At 38.1% G+C, this 16,286-nt stretch overlaps 1 protein-coding gene across 1 annotated transcript in view; it reads left to right on the top strand.

The window, feature by feature from the left end:
- Positions 1-16,286, top strand: part of lili (LMBR1-like protein lilipod) — a 229,356-nt gene that overhangs the window by 175,665 nt on the left and 37,405 nt on the right. Inside the window, exon 11 of the mRNA XM_090376265.1 lies at positions 13,781-13,857. Coding sequence (XP_090232391.1) covers positions 13,781-13,857 — 77 coding nt within the window. The remainder of the gene's footprint in view (positions 1-13,780; positions 13,858-16,286) is intronic.

Raw genomic sequence — 16,286 nt, 5'->3', positions numbered from 1 at the left:
AGAATGACGTATAGCAAATATTAAAATGTAAATTTATAATTTTAATTGATTTTGCAAAATGAACTGTTAGTTTTTGTTATGAGTATCTTAATACAGTTTCATTTAACAAAATGTTATAAATTTATGTCATGTACTTTTAGGTCCCATTAAAGTGCAGTTTATCTGATTTTTTTTTATCTTATGCAGTTAATTTTTAACAAACATACAAGATAAGGTCAAAGCAATACAGCACTGAATTTATTAAAAATATCTAAACATGGAATAAGATAAACATTTTTTTTTTGTACCCGAGCATCTATAGAATTAGGTAGCATTTTGGTTGCACGTGTACAAAGATTTAATTTTATCTATTGATGGCAAGTAATTTCATATAATTTTTTGTCTGAAATCTATTATTTGGGTCCGCTCAGTGGGCGTGGGCGTAGAACAGTGTGATTGTACAGGCAAGTTCTGTGATTGGACGATTATTGTGAAGGCATTTTGTTTCTGATTGTTTTGTGTCTTTGAGGAGGGGGATGCCTAGCTTAGGTAGGGTGTTTAACCTCTCATCCCACTGTTTTAAAATCGAAAAATTAGTTCCCAATTTTAAAACAGCTGCAAGTGGGGGAATAAACACCCTAGGCATATCAACCAAAGAGGATGGCGTGTTAAACATTGAGTGGCACCTTCCAATCACTGACTTCTTCTTCTTGACTTTTAGTCGAAGTGTGGAGTGGTACCCAACATCTGAATTTTAACCAATATTTTTTATTATTATATATGCATTTTAAAATGTTTATTTATAAAATGGATTCCAACAGAAATATTCACTTTAGTAAGTGTTTTTTTTTTTCAATTTCTTTAGGTGATTTACATGTGCCTGTTTAATTACATTCACTAGAAATTGCAATTTTTTCCCAATTTGAATAAATTTTCTCAACTGTGCACCTATTTCTTACTGTTCGTACAAAAATTTAGCAAACTTTATTTATTGACTTACCAAGTCTTGCTATTTGAAATGAGTAAGCAGTATAACAGAGCATCCTTAATATACACTCCCTTAATGTGGTATTTTTGTCATTGATTTGAACCTCTAAACATTGCTGTATAATGTATATAACACAATAGATTTGTAGCATAGCTTTTATCATGTGATTAATCATGAGATGTGCAAATGTGACCCCAATTCACAAAAGAGGATCAAAGGGCGACACAAATAATTATAGACCTGTTAGTTTAACTTCTGTTCCTGGAAAATTAATGGAGGTACTGGTTAAAGAAGCACTGCAGGATCATCTAGACAAGACTTCAGTCATAGCTCAGACAGCATGGTTTTGTTAAGGGGAAGTCTTGCCTGACTAATTTGATTGGATACTATGATGCAGTCACAAAAGAACTGGATGCAGGGAATAACTTTGATATTATATACTTGGATCTTAGAAAGGCTTTTGATACTGTTGCACATGGAAGACTGCTGCACAAATTGGAGCAGTGTGGCATTGGAGGCAAATTGCTGCTATGGATAAAGGGTTGGTTGAGGGGGAGAAGACAGAGAGTGGTAATCAGTGGACACTGCTCATCGTGGACTAATGTTATTAGTGGAGTCCCTCAGGGTTCAGTATTGGGTCCATTATTGTTTTCTGCATTTATAAATGATATTGATGGTGGTATATCAAGCTTAATGTCCAAGTTTGCAGACGATACGAAGGTTGGCAGGGTTGTCAAGGGCACTACTGATACTATGCTACTGCAACAGGATCTGGAAAGGTTGAGCAGATGGGCTTCGAGGCAGCAAATGAAGTTTAACATTGACAAATGTAAAGTACTACATATGGGAAACAGCAACCCCAGAGCAACATATCAACTCTGTGGTACTACACTGACAGTGGTAGAGACTGAAAAGGACCTGGGGGTAATTGTGCAGGCAGATATGAAGTTTCTGAGCAGTGCAGATGGGCTGCAAGAGTAGCTCATGGTGTCTTGTCAATGATATACAGGAATTTTTCTAGCAGGGATATGGAGGTTATTATTCCTTGTATAAGTCAATGGTCAGGCCACACCTTGAGCACTATATACAGGTCTGGAGGCCTCATTTCAAGAACGATGTAGAGCTGCTGGAACGAGTACAAAGAAGGGCAACAAGATTAGTGAATGGAACAAAGGGTTGCTCTTACGAAGAAAGGCTTAAGTTTTGCAAATTACAGTGTTTGGAGACTAGGCACCGGCGAGGTGATCTGATAGAGGTGTATAAAGCCTTGAATGGTTTTAGCATGCTCAGTGCTGATGGGATTCTTCCTCTTGCTCAGAATAATCACCTAAGAGGGCATAAATTCAAATTGAGGAAAGACAGATGTAGGATAGATGTGGGGAAATTTGTTTTTAGCCATTGGGTTGGTGGAACAGACTTACATTCCTTGTTGTGGAAGTTGATAGCCTAAATAAATTTAAGGCTCAGCTGGATAGGTATTTCGAATGAACGGAGGGGTGAAAGGGAAGTGTTTTTTTTTTTTTTTTTTTTTTTTTTTTTGGCTTGATACTGCATAAGCTTGCTTTCTTGCATCATATGCGTCTACTAATGCTAATGGGGAAAAATTCTTCCTTGTTACTCAACAGCTGATGTTGGCAAGATGTTCTGAGGGTAGCAGTGTTTCAAATGACTGGGAAGATAAAGCTAGAGAAACAAACATACTGGCTAATAGAGGAAAGAATAGGAATAAGTACTTGTTAAGAGGAGAGACTGCTTCTACAGGGATGGGATACACTTAAATAGAAAGGGTGCAAGAATATTTGTTGATGCTATCGGGGCAGTGTTAGATGTGTCGGAAAACTGCTAGCTTGGGGGGATACAAGGACTAATAGTTTAACAGTAGCTGCAGGCAGAGGTGAAGGTGATTCTTGCACAACTTCTATTAGAATAAGTAGCAACCTGGAGTGAGGGGTGTTGGGGGTTTCAGGGATGGATGGCAGTCATCGTGAAATAGGTGGGTATATGGGATGTGTTAGGGTAACTAGGAATAGAAATAGGTGCATGTATGCTTGTACATGCCATGTACAACCTGGAGTATGCTTGCATGTATACCAATGCTAGAAGTATAGTAAATAAATCTGATGAATTTGAAGTGTTGGTGAAGACATCAAAGGCAGATATTGTTGGGATAGCAGAGATGTGGTGTCACACAGATATAAGGAATGCAGAACTGGAATTTGGGGAGTACAATGTGTACAGGATAGGAAGGGAGGAGGTGTTATGCTGCTAATTAAGAAAAACATAAAATTGAAAGAAGTGCACCCAGTTGATATAGATGAACAGTGCACTGTTGAGTCAGTGTGGTGTGACATAAGCACTGCGAAAGCAAAAATAAGAGTAGGAGTGTGTTATAGGCCTAATGATTCGAATGAGTACAATGAACAATTCTACAGAGAAATAGAGTGCGCTAGTAAATCAGAATGTCTTTAATAAAAAAAAAAAAAAAATGGGGGATTTTAACTTCCCAGATATTGACTGGAACTTGTGGGTTGGTCACTCACACACTAGTCAGACTTTTGTGGATTTATTGGATGATTGTTTTCTGCAGCAGCATGTTCGAGAGGCAACCAGAGAGAGTAATACTCTTGATCTTGTTATCAGCAGTGATCATTTGTGTATTAAGAATTTGCAGATAAAGGAACCACTAGGTGGCAGTGATCACAGTGTACTGATATGGGATTTACTTAAAGATTTAATTACCATCAGGGGTAAAGGAAAGGGTTTTTGCTTCCGTAAAGGTGAGTACAGTGGTCTCAGAAAGTTTTTAAATTCTGTACAGTGGGATCAACTGATGATGTTACCAACAGTAAATTCTAAGTGGGAAGCATTCAAGGAATTAATCGTGGATGCCACTAAAAGTTTCATACCTATTAAGAAATATTCTCCAAGGTTTAGGCCTAAATGGTTATCAAATGAACTAATGAGACTCGTAACAGAGAAGAAAAATGCATGGGATGCGTATAAATTATCAAGCGACTCAGAAACCCATGGCAGATATAAGCTAGTCTGTAATCAGGTCACAAAGGAGGTTAGGCAGGCAAAGGCAGATTACGAGAAATCCTTGGCAAAAGATGCTAAGGAAAACAGCAAGGATTTCTTTAATTATATAAACTCTAAAAGGAAGGGGATGAATCTGGTTGGTCCACTTGACATCGATGGTTCGACTGTTGATCATCCTGCTCAGATAGCAAATAAACTGAATGAGTATTTTGCATCTACATTCACACCTGAGGAATTATTAAGGTTTGAAAATGGCAGAAGGTTATCAAATTGTAGCAGGATACTTAATGATTTTGTAATAACTGAGAGCAAAGTGGAGGAGAAATTGTTAAAGTTAAACATAAGAAAGGCACCTAGGGTGGATGGGATCTATCCAGTTATATTAAAGGAGGCGGCAAAGCAACTAAGCAAACCCTTAGCCATAATTATGAGAGCTTCTCTGGACTGAGGGGAGGTATCCATGAACTGGAGATGTGCAAATGTGATCCCAATCCACAAAGGAGGATCGAGGGGAGACACATGTAATTACAGACCTGTTAGTTTAACTTCTCTTCCAGGAAAATTAATGGGGGCACTGGTTAAAGAAGCACTGCAGGATCAACTAGACAAGACTGCAGCAATAATTCAGACACAGCATGGGTTTGTTAAGGGAAAGTCTTGTCTGAAAAACTTGATTGGTTATTATTATGTCGTTACAAAGGAACTGGATGCAAAAAATAATTTTGATATCATATATTTGGATTTCAGGAAATCCTTTGACTCTGTTGCGCATGGAAGACTATTGTACAAATTGGAGCAGAATGGTATTAAGGGTAGGTTGCTACAATGGAATAAAGGATGGTTAAGCGGGAGAAGACAGAGGGTGGTAATCAATGGGTGCTGCTCTTCGTGGACTAATGTTATTAGTGGAGTCCCACAGGGTTCGGTGTTGGGTCCACTGTTGTTTTGTATATTTATCAATGATATTGATGAAGGTATATCAGGCTTAGTGTCGAAGTTTGCAGATGATACAAAGGTTGGCAGGGTTGTTAATGACAGTAATGGCAGTGTGCTACTGCAACAGGATCTAGATAATTTAAGCAAATGGGCTAAGAGGTGGCAACTGAAGTTTAACCTTGACAAATGCAAAGTACTGCATATGGGTAGAAGTAACCCGAGAGAAAAGTACCAACTATGTGGTACTACACTTAAGGTGGTAGAAAATGAAAAGACCTGGGAATAATTGTGCTGTCAGATATGAAGTTTTCTGAGCAATGCAGACAGGCTGCTAAGGCAGGTCATGGGGTTTTGTCAATGATATATAGGAATTTTGCTAGCAGGGAAAAGGAGGTGATTATCCCTCTGTATAAGGCAATGGTTAGGCTACGCCTTGAGTACTGCATACAGGTCTGGAGGCCTCATTTTAGGAAGGATGTAGATTTACCTGAGCGTGTACAGAGAAGGGCAACAAGATTGGTGATGGGAATGAAGGGATCCTCTTACCAAGAGAGGCTTAAGTTCTGCAAATTGCAGTGGCTGGAGACTAGGCACCTGTGCGGTGATCTGATTGAGGTGTATAAGGCCTTGAATGGGTTGAGCACGCTGAATTCTGATGGGATCCTTCCACTTGTTCAGATTACGAACCTAAAAGGGCATAAATTCAAATTAAGAAAGGGCAGATGTAGAATAGATGTGTGGAAATTTGCCTTTAGCCAGCAGGTGGTAATTGCTGGAACAAACTTCCATCTGTTGTGGAAGTTGATAGGTTGAATAAATTTAAGGAGGAACTGGACAGGCATTTGGAGGGAATGGTGTGATTTTTTTTTTTTTTTCTTTTTTTGGCTGATGCTGCATAAGCTCATACACTTGCTTTCTTGCCTCACATGCCACTACTACTACAAGGAATTTTTCATGTATGTGAATACAATGAAGAAAAATGAATCAGTTAGAACCCTTGTGTACTGGGTATGGGAAAATCTTATATAACCCAGCCTATGTTGCTGATGAATTGAATAGGTACTTTGCACTGGTCTTTACTGATGAAAGATCCTTCATATTGAAGAGAGGCTGTTCAAGTGAGTTTGAGCCATGTGAAATTGGTTGTTTTTAAATCGTTGGTCATTGTTTATTGGAAAAACCTTTGAGTATAAAGGCAAGTAAGGCTTCTGTATTTGATGGCATATACCTAGAAATTTTGAGGGAGACAGCCAGAGAGTGTATTGAACCAGTGAAGTTAGTTATGAGAATATATTCGTACCCAGGAGAGATTCTTTTGGATTGGAGAAGTACCGGCATTTCACCAATTTATAAAGGTATTTTGAGATATGCTGAGAGTGAAGTAAGTAACTATAGGCCGGTTAGTGTGACTTCATTGGTAGGGAAAGTCTTAAAGGCAATGATTAAGAGTTCAATCTGGGGACATTTAGATAAATATGGCATTCTGAATAACACACCCAACATGGGTTTGTTAAGGGAAAGTCATGTTTAACTAACAGTAGGCTATTTTGGCACATTTACTCATGAGCTGGATGTAGAGAATAATTTTGACATAAGTTTATTACGATTTTAGAAGCATTTGGCCCAGTCCCTCATGAGTGGTTACTGTATAAGCTCGAATGTGTTGAGATTACTGGAAAGATTTTAAAATGGATTGCAGAGTGGCTGCTGAGCAGAAAGCACAGGTTTGTGATCAATGGATATTCCTCAAATTGGTGTAATGTCAGAAGTGGAGTCCCCTATGGATTGGTTCTTGGACCACTGTTGTTTCTGATCTTCATACAACATCGACAGAGGGATAAAGGGCACGAAGTCGAAATATTCAGATGACGTAAAGATTGGGAGAGTCGTAAATGACGAGTGCCAAGCAGCACTCTTTCTGGATGACTTGAACGGGCTTCTGGAATTAGCATTAGCATTAGTAGAGGCATTTGATGCAAGAAAGCAAGCTTATGCAGCATCAGCCAAAAAAAAAAAAAACCCACTTCCACTTCACCCCTCTGTTCGTTCAAAATACCTGTCCAGCTGAGCCTTAAACTTATTTAGGCTATCAACCTCCACCACAAGGGATGGAAGTCTGTTCCACCAACCAACCACCTGCTGGCTAAAGGCAAATTTCCGCACGTCTATCCTACATCTGTCTTTCCTCAATTTGAATTTATGCCCTCTCAGGTGATTTTTCTGAGCTAGAGGAAGAATCCCATCAGCATTGAGCATGCTTAAACCATTCAAGGCTTTATACACCTCTATCAGATCACCTCGCTGGTGCCTAGTCTCCAGACACTGTAATTTGCAAAACTTAAGCCTTTCTTCGTAAGAACACCCCTTTGTTCCATTCACTAATCTTGTTGCCCTTCTCTGTACTCGTTCCAGCAGCTCTACATCCTTCTTGAAATGAGGCCTCCAGACTTGTATACAGTACTCTAGGTGTGGCCTGACCATCGCCTTATACAATGGAATAATCACCTCCTTATCCCTGCTGGAAAAATTCCTGTATATCATTGACAATACTCCATGAGCTACTCTTGCAGCCCGTTTGCACTGCTCAGAGAACTTCATATCTGCCTGCACAACCACCCCCAAGTCCCTTTCATTCTCTACCACTGTCAGTGTAGTACCACAGAGTTGATACGTTGCTCTGGGGTTGCTGTTTCCCATGTGTAGTACTTTACATTTGTCAATGTTAAACTTCATTTGCCACCTCTCAGCCCATCTGCTCAACCTTTCCAGATCCTGTTGCAGCAGCATAGTGTCAGTAGTGTCCTTGACAACCCTGCCAACCTTTGTATCGTCTGCAAACTTGGACATTAAGCCCGATATACCATCATCAATATCATTTATAAATACAGAAAACAATAATGGACCCAACACTGAGCCCTGAGGGACTCCACTAATAACATCAGTCCACGATGAGCAGTGTCCATTGATTACCACTCTCTGTCTTTATCCATAGCAGCAATTTGCCTCCAATCTCTCTCTCTCTCTCTCTCTCTCTCTCTCTCTCTCTCTCTCTCTCTCTCTCTCTCTCTCTCTCTCTCTCTCTCTCTCTCTCTCTCTCTCTCTCACACACACACACACACACACACACACACACACACACACACAGTGGGTAACTCAGGATTTTTTTTTTTTTTTTGGCTGGTGAGCATAAGCCTCAGGCTTCCTTGTACCATATGGCTAATAATAATAATAATAATAATAATAATGTCACACTGCTCCAATTTGTGTAGCAGTCTTCCATGTGCAGCAGTATCAAAAGCCTTTCTAAGATCCAAGTATATAATATCAAAGTTATTCCCTGTATCCAGTTCTTTTGTGACTGCATCATAGTATCCAATCAAATTGGTCAGGCAAGACTTCCCCTTAACAAAACCATGCTGTGTCTGAGCTATAACTGAAGTCTTGTCTAAATGATCCTGCAGTGCTTCTTTAACCAGTGCCTCCATTAATTTTCCTGAAACAGAAGTTAAGCTCACAGGTCTATAATTACTTGTGTTAGCCTTTGATCCTCCTTTTTGAATTGGGGTCACATTTGCACATTTCCAGTCTATGGGTACCTCCCCTGAGTCCAAGGAAGCTCTCATAATTATGGCTAAGGGTTTGCTTACTTCCTTTGCTGCCTCCTTTAATATAACTGGATAGATCCCATCCACCCCGGGTGCCTTTCTTGTGTTTATCTTCAACAGTTTCTCCTCCACTTTACTCCCAGTTATTTCAAGATTCTGTAGCTTAATGCTAGAGTTGAATACACCTCTGGCATTCCCCTCGCTGAATAACTCCTCATGTGTGAATGTCGATGCAAAATATTCATTTAGTTTGTTAGCTACCTGAGCAGGATCATCAACACTTGACCCATCAATATCAAGTGGACCAATCTGATTCATCCCCTTCCTTCTAGAGTTTACATAAGTAAAGAATTCTTTGCTGTTTTTCTTTGCATCCTTTGCCAAGGATTTCTCGTAATCTGCCTTCGCCTGCCTAACCTCCTTTGTAACTTGGTTGCATATCAACTTGTATCTATCATAGGCTTCTGTGTCATGTGTTAATTTGTATGTATCCCATGCATTTTTCTTCTCTGCAATATGCCTCATTAGTTCATCTGACATCCATTTTGGCCTAAACCTTGAACAATATTTCTTAGTTGGTATGTAAAGCCTAGTAGCTTCCAAGATAAGTTCTTTGAATGCTTCCCATTTTGAATTTGCTGTTGGTAACATCATCAGTTGGTCCCACTGTATAGAATTTAAATACTGTCTCAGTCCATCGTAGTCGCCTTTACGGAACCAATAACCCTTCCCTTTACCCCTAATGGTAGTTACCTCTTTGAGTAAATCCCACTTCAGCACACTGTGATCACTGCCACCTAGTGGTTCATTTATCTGCAGATTCTTAATGCATGAAGAATCACTGCTGATAATCAAATCAAGAGTATTACTCCCTCTAGTTGCCTCCCGAACATGCTGATGTAGAAAACAATCATCCAATAAATCCACAAAAGCCCTGCTAGTGTGTGAGTTACCAGCCCCCAAATTCCAGTCAATATCTGGGAAATTAAAATCTCCCATTATAAGACACTCTGATTTACTGGCCCACTCTATTTCCCTGTACAGTTCCTTATTATACTCATCAGAGTCATTAGGCCTATAGCACACTCCTACTCTCAATTTTGATCTCCCAATGCTTATGTCACACCAAACTGACTCAACACTGCACTGTCCGGCGATGTCGACTGGCTTCACTTCCTTGGTTTTTATGTGTTTCTTAACTAATAGCATACCCCCCCCCTTCCTATCCTGTCTATCCTTTCTGTAGACGTTGTACTCCCCAAATTGCAGTTCTGCATCCCTTATATCTGTGTGACACCACGTCTCTGATATCCCAACAATATCTGCCTTTGATGTTTTGAGCAATACCTCAAATTCATCAAATTTATTTACTAAACTCCTAGCATTGGTGTACACGCAAGTATACCTGCACCTGTTTCTTTTCTTAGCTACCCTAACACAACCCATGTGTTTACTTGTACCGCAATGGCTCCCAGCAGTCTCTGAAATACCATGCATCTTGTTTTTCAGGCTTCTGCTCATTCTAATAGAAGCAGTGCAAGAATCTCTTTCACCTCTGCCAGTGGCTTCTGTCAATCTATTGGTCTTTGTCTCCCCCCAAGCTAGCAGTTTTCCGACCCACCTAACACTGCCTCGATAGCATCAGCAAATATTCTTGCACCCTTTCTATTTAAGTGTATCCCATCCCTGTAGAAGCAATCTCTCCTGTTAACAAGTACAGTCCAAGCTGAAAAAAATTCTACCCCTTGAGTCTTGCACAATCTTTCCAGGGCCAAGTTGATCGACAAGGCTCTCATCATATACTCCCTCCTATCGTGTCTGGGCAGAATTGCAGACACTTTCAAATTCAACCCTAATTCTCGGCTTTTGTTCAACAGTGACCTGTACTTATTAAGTAATTCTGCCGGTCTCCTACTCTTAATATTATTAGTGCCAACGTGTATAACTATATCACCTTTTGTGCCCTTAAAAGATGATATTCGCTCTACAACATCATCAACCTTTGCCCCTGGCAGACATACCCTGGTCCTGTTCCACCTATCTTTTTTCAAAGCATGTTCCCCGTTTCCCTGACAATAGTCACCAACAACTACTAGTTCCTTCGGGACCAGCGCATTCTGCCTTAGGGGTTGTCTCTGTGTCACGCGATGCCCAAGTGCAAGCTCTGGCGTTGATGTGGGCAGCTGAGAGCTTGATGGGCCCCTCAATTTAGTTTCTTTGAGGGCATCCACCCTGTCCTTCAAGCTCTCATATAGGCCCACAAGAACGCCGAGTTGTTGCCTGATATCGATACACTCCTTGCATCGCGCACACACAAAGACATCCCCCTTGGCAGTATCATGTCCCGTACCCGATTGCTCTGCAAACATCAAGCAAACAGTGCATTTTATAAGGCTGTGAGTCAGAGGACAACTGGCCCCCCTCAGTTCTGCTCTGAGCCACAGCACTTCCATTAGCTTGAGCCTTTTGCTTTGCTGCTCTGGTCTGAGTCATGATTCTATTAATTTATTAATTATGTTATGTTATTAATTATATTACGTTTGTAATCTAAGTCGTTATATGTATTTATTTAAACGTACAATTTAACTGCTAACGAAGTTCAACTAACGCTTTCTAGTACGGTATATAACCTACGGTATATCTAGTACGGTATCACAATGGCGGGAAAGTTACTAACGGTAGCGGTAGTTACGAACACGTGGAAACCCTTACCGATCAAATGGTCAGAAAAGTGGCAGCTGTTTTAATATAGCAAAATGCAAGGCCTTATACTTGGGGAATAGCAACCCAAGAATGAATTATAACTTGGTGGGATTGAATTAAAAACTGTAGAGGAAGAGAGGGATCTATGAGTTATGATATGTGCAGATGTCAAGTTTCTGAGTAGTGTAAACTAGGAAAGACCAGGAAAGCCCATGGTGTTCTATCAATGATTTATCGAACAGAACACCATGTATCCTGTAGGTATAGGGAAGTCATAATTGCACTGTATAAGGCAATTGTAAGACTGCATTTGTAATGTGTTCAAGTATGGAGACATCAAAAAAGGCATTGAGCTTCTTGAAAGAGTTCAAAGATGGGTAACTCGCATTTATGTCTTTGAGAGGGGTTTGTGAAATGAATGAAGATGGAATTTTCACTGTTATAAAGAATTTCCGAATGAGGAGCCATAAATTCAAATTACAGGAGAAGAGGTTTAGACTAGATTGTAGCAAGTTTTCTTTTAGCCATCAAGTTATTGACTACTGGATCAAGTTGCTCTTTCCTCTGCAGGTAGTTGAGGCTGACAGTTTGAAAAAATTCAAAGGACAAGTGGATAGTTACCTACATGAGGGGCGGCGAAGTGCATATTTTGTTATCTAGCTTCTTCTTTTTTTTTCTTTTTTTTTTCTTTTTTTTTTTCTGGTCCTCCAGAAGCATGTCTTCCTTGCACTATATGCCTATATTAATATTAATACTAACTTGTTTTAAGCAGATTTTGAATGGTTTTAAATAAACAGTATATCCAGTATGAAATATATTTGCTATTTGTTTAAAAGAACTCTTAATATACTCCACCTGGTTTTCCACCTTATTAATCAGTAGAGAAATGAGGAATATATAGTATATAACAACAGCATTTTGTGCAGTTTATCTTGATCAAAATACTTGGAATGAAAGCATTTCACTTTTGTAAAATTTATAATCCATATATTACTTATTGAATTTTTTTTTTTTTTTTTTTTATCGTATGATGTGAGCAATACGTGAAGGAACCAGTTTTTTTCCTGCTTCCTTCGTGTATTGTGGCCATGAGATCGAACCAGATAGTGCAGCACCATCGTGATATCCAAGCCCAAGGCGGGATTCGAACTCCCGACATTTGGGTTGCCAGGCAGACACTTTAACCACCTGACTAGCCTGGTCGGGATGGGTAAATTGCCTGCATTGAATAATAGTCATATATGATACAGGTTTATTCTCTTCAATTTCTTTACCAAGCTGACCTGAATGGCACAGGTTATCTTAATCAAAATACTTAAAATGTAATTACTTTGTGTATAAAGTTTAGAATTTATTTATTACTAATAGTCTAACAGTCATACCTTTTGTGAATGTTTTCTTTTCCTGTACAGTGATTGTGATCTAACATAACCTAATCTAATCTTCATAATCACTAAAGAAATGGAGGAGAAAATATCTGTGAAACAGTGATTGTTAGACTCTGTTAGCAATAAATAGATTCTAAACCTTACACAAGTGATTCATTTCAACTAATTTGAATGGGGAATATGTTATTCATGTTATCCACATCTGCCATGGGCCAAAATTTTGGAACAGTTATCATTTTTAAGGACACAAAGGGTCATGTTGTTATACATATAGGTACTGATGTTGTGAAATAAGGGCATTCTGTGATTTTACTTCATAGTTACGAGCCAATTTTGAAAAAAAGCTGCAAGCCATATACGGCTAAGGCTTGGTAGGAGTAAATTCATGATGAGAACCTTGTCAATCCTATTCTGGAGAGATTGTGCATTGCTTTTGGGATAGACTTTTCCTCAGCATGGCCTGCACTTATTAAGAGAAGAGATGGTTATGTGAAACCTTTTTAGCACAAATGTGAATATATTTAATACCATAATCACAATATTGTGACATTATTCAAAAAATGTACTTAATTTTGTTGCTAATTCTCCCATTGTCTCCCTTTAATGGACCTTTCATTTAGTTGGACCTCCCTTTGATTTAGTTCTACTCTTGTTATATTTCCATCTCTTACTACCATTCTTGGTTAGCTGCATATTTGTTAATCCTTCACTATAACTTTACTGCTTTTAATATGCCTCCACCTCTTAATACACCTGATCATTTGAAAGCATTGGTTACATAGGCTTCTTGAATTATCTCAGATGTCTCTTGACTTTTCTCCTACCTTTTTTCTGGCTTAACATAAAACTATCCCAATTCTTTGCTGAACAATAACAGAAACTTTTTCTTTGGCTACCATAGCAGTTAATACTTCAAGCAGCAATTCGATGCACAACAGTGAAACATGATGTTGAAGGTTGCATTCCAAATAGCGATGGAAGAGTGTTGCCCATCAACGTATTTTTCAGTCTGTCATTATAATTATTTTATGAAAAAATATTCAATTGTTTTAGTAATAAATTTAGATTTTAAATTTAAATTTTCATATTAAAATATAAAATCATGTGGTTGTTGATACGATGTTGTATGAAATATTTTTCAGAAAAGCAAGTAAAAGTTTCCCCATTGAGAAGGAACATTGGTTATCCTGTTGTAATGCTTTTGCTATTAGTTTTAACAGTAAGTATGAAAATTAATATAAATATCTTATGTGCAAAGTGTTTTTGGAATTCGAAAAAATTTTAAACCACTTGTATAATTATACATCTATACTTTACACCATAATTCTAAAACTTGGGTATTGCTTTTGATATTTGTATTCTGAAATAACTTTCCAATAGTTTTTAAATCAAAAATACAGCAAATATATGTTCAAGCTGAATTTTTCATATTTCTTTTTAATGTGCATTGAAAGTTGAGGAAATCAAAAAGACACATATTGTAAATCAGTGCCACCCAAAATCCTGACATATCGATTGTATTAAAAAACAAAGTTAGAGTTCATATCTCAGAAACTGTTTGCAGTAAAAAACTTTGGCTAAGGTAAAGATAGCCAACACAAGAACCACTGGAAATGTTGGCTAACTTACCAGGAAAATTTGTTTCCCGATACGGCACTGTAGCGCTGCTCGCTCTGTAAACAGACAGTAGATGTTATCGGTCTGGAGCAGAAGTCAAGAATGATATACTGATTGACAGGTAGGCGTGGCAAATGATGAAATGATTGGTGGTGAGCGTGACAGACGACAAGCTACTGTGTAGTCATTGGTTGGCATTATGATGTGTATTTATGAGTAAAGAACGGCGCATATTTAGTTTTGTAATGAACGGTAAACAGGTAATAGTAGCGATGAATCTTTTAAAGATGGAAGAAATTTGTAAGGAAAATAAAACATTGCTTGATTTTTTGATGAAAACTAAATTAATAAGACTGAAATTGTACTGTTTTAAGTACAATGATTATTTTAAATTAATTGAATCATGAACAGAGTCATGTGGAAAGTTCTGGTATTGTATAAAATGTTCTGCGCGAGTTTCTTTATTAAAACATAGTTTTAATAAAGAAATGTATATTATATACGTTTGGTCCCAGTAACTATGACAGCATTCCATCTGGAGATTTCGCAAGTAACAGCAATTAAGTTTTATGAAAAACTAAGAGATATTTGTGAATTGCAGTTGTTAAAAAAAACCCATTAAGTTGGGTGGATCGGGGAAAACTGTAGAAGCAGATGAAACTGTATTGGTAAAACCAAAACATAACAGAGGACGAAATTTAACTGCTAAGAAGAAATGGGTGTTTGGAGTATTTGAAAGAGAATCAAAATTCGTTTTCATGAAATTCATAACAAATCAGAAAGCAAAAACTCTTTCACGCGTTATTAGAAAAGTAGTGAAGAAAAATACTACCATCATAACAGATGAATGGCATGGATGTAGGCATATTACAGCCTTAAAAAAAAAGAATTACAAACATTTAACGGTGAAACACAAGGGACATTTTGTAGATCCACATACAGGAACACATATGAATAACATCGAAGCCCAGTGGAAGAGACTAAAAAGTGTGACTAAAAGACTAAATGGCAGCCATAAAGATATGTTGACGGGTCACATGAATGAATATATGTGGCATCAAATTTATGGGAAAAATCATGAAGATTCTTTTCAGAATATTATTACTCAAATTGCGAATAGCTATTGAGGTCCAACTATACGATTTGTATTCGTGAATTTTTTATTTATTTTTTCTGAAAAAGTTCCATTTCGTTCATTTTTATGTTCTTCATTATGTTTTTTTTCTCATTATTAAAAGCAGATTTTTGGAGTTCATGAGTGTTTTTATTATATTATTGATTTAGGTTTGCAGGGCCATGCTGAGCCATTTTAGTACCTGAAGCAAGGTACTAAAATGTGCCCTACTGTTAATCAAGGCAACGTTGGCAATTATTTAATCTTTCTTTTGGCACCCTCGTTCAGCTTTTAAACTGAGGCAGGAGCCTCATTCGCCTCACCCTCGGCACAGCTCTGTGGGTTTGGTTACGAAAAAAAGAAAAGGTTTCTTTATTTTTCATTTTATTTCATAACCTGACCTTAAATGGTAGGTTAGGAAATAATCAAAAAGGTTTCCTTATATTTCGTGACCTAACCTTAAAAGTTAAGTTAGGAAAAGAAAGAAAGATTCTGTTTTTTATATATATACACACACACCACACATACTGGTGTTCAAAGAAAGTGCATCACCCCTTAAAATTGTAATTGTCATCCGAATAACGTAAGTATATGGCAATATTTCTTACAGATTGCATCAGATAAGATTGACATGCGTAATATTGCATCAGCTGTTCTTTCAGCTATATAAGAACGTTCTGCAAGAGTTACAGTCATTACTTGCATGTGTCAGGATGACGAGTTACGTGCAGTTAACGCCACGAAGAAAGAGTGCTATTGTTGCCTTATGTGAGAAAGGATGTTCTTCCTGTCATATTACTTATAGTGTCTTGTAATCAGTTGACAGTGAGTAGATTTCTTTCAAATCTCAAGAATACTGGTTCTGCTGATAGGAAAAAAGGAACCAGATGCAAACGAGTCTCTACACCCAGAACCGT

Source organism: Mastigoproctus giganteus, chromosome 6 (genome assembly GCF_048544385.1).
Source record: "Mastigoproctus giganteus isolate SK-2022 chromosome 6, ASM4854438v1, whole genome shotgun sequence".
Lineage (NCBI taxonomy): Eukaryota > Metazoa > Arthropoda > Arachnida > Uropygi > Thelyphonidae > Mastigoproctus > Mastigoproctus giganteus.
Note: the sequence above shows the minus strand (reverse complement) of the source record. Positions and strands in the feature narration are given on the sequence as shown.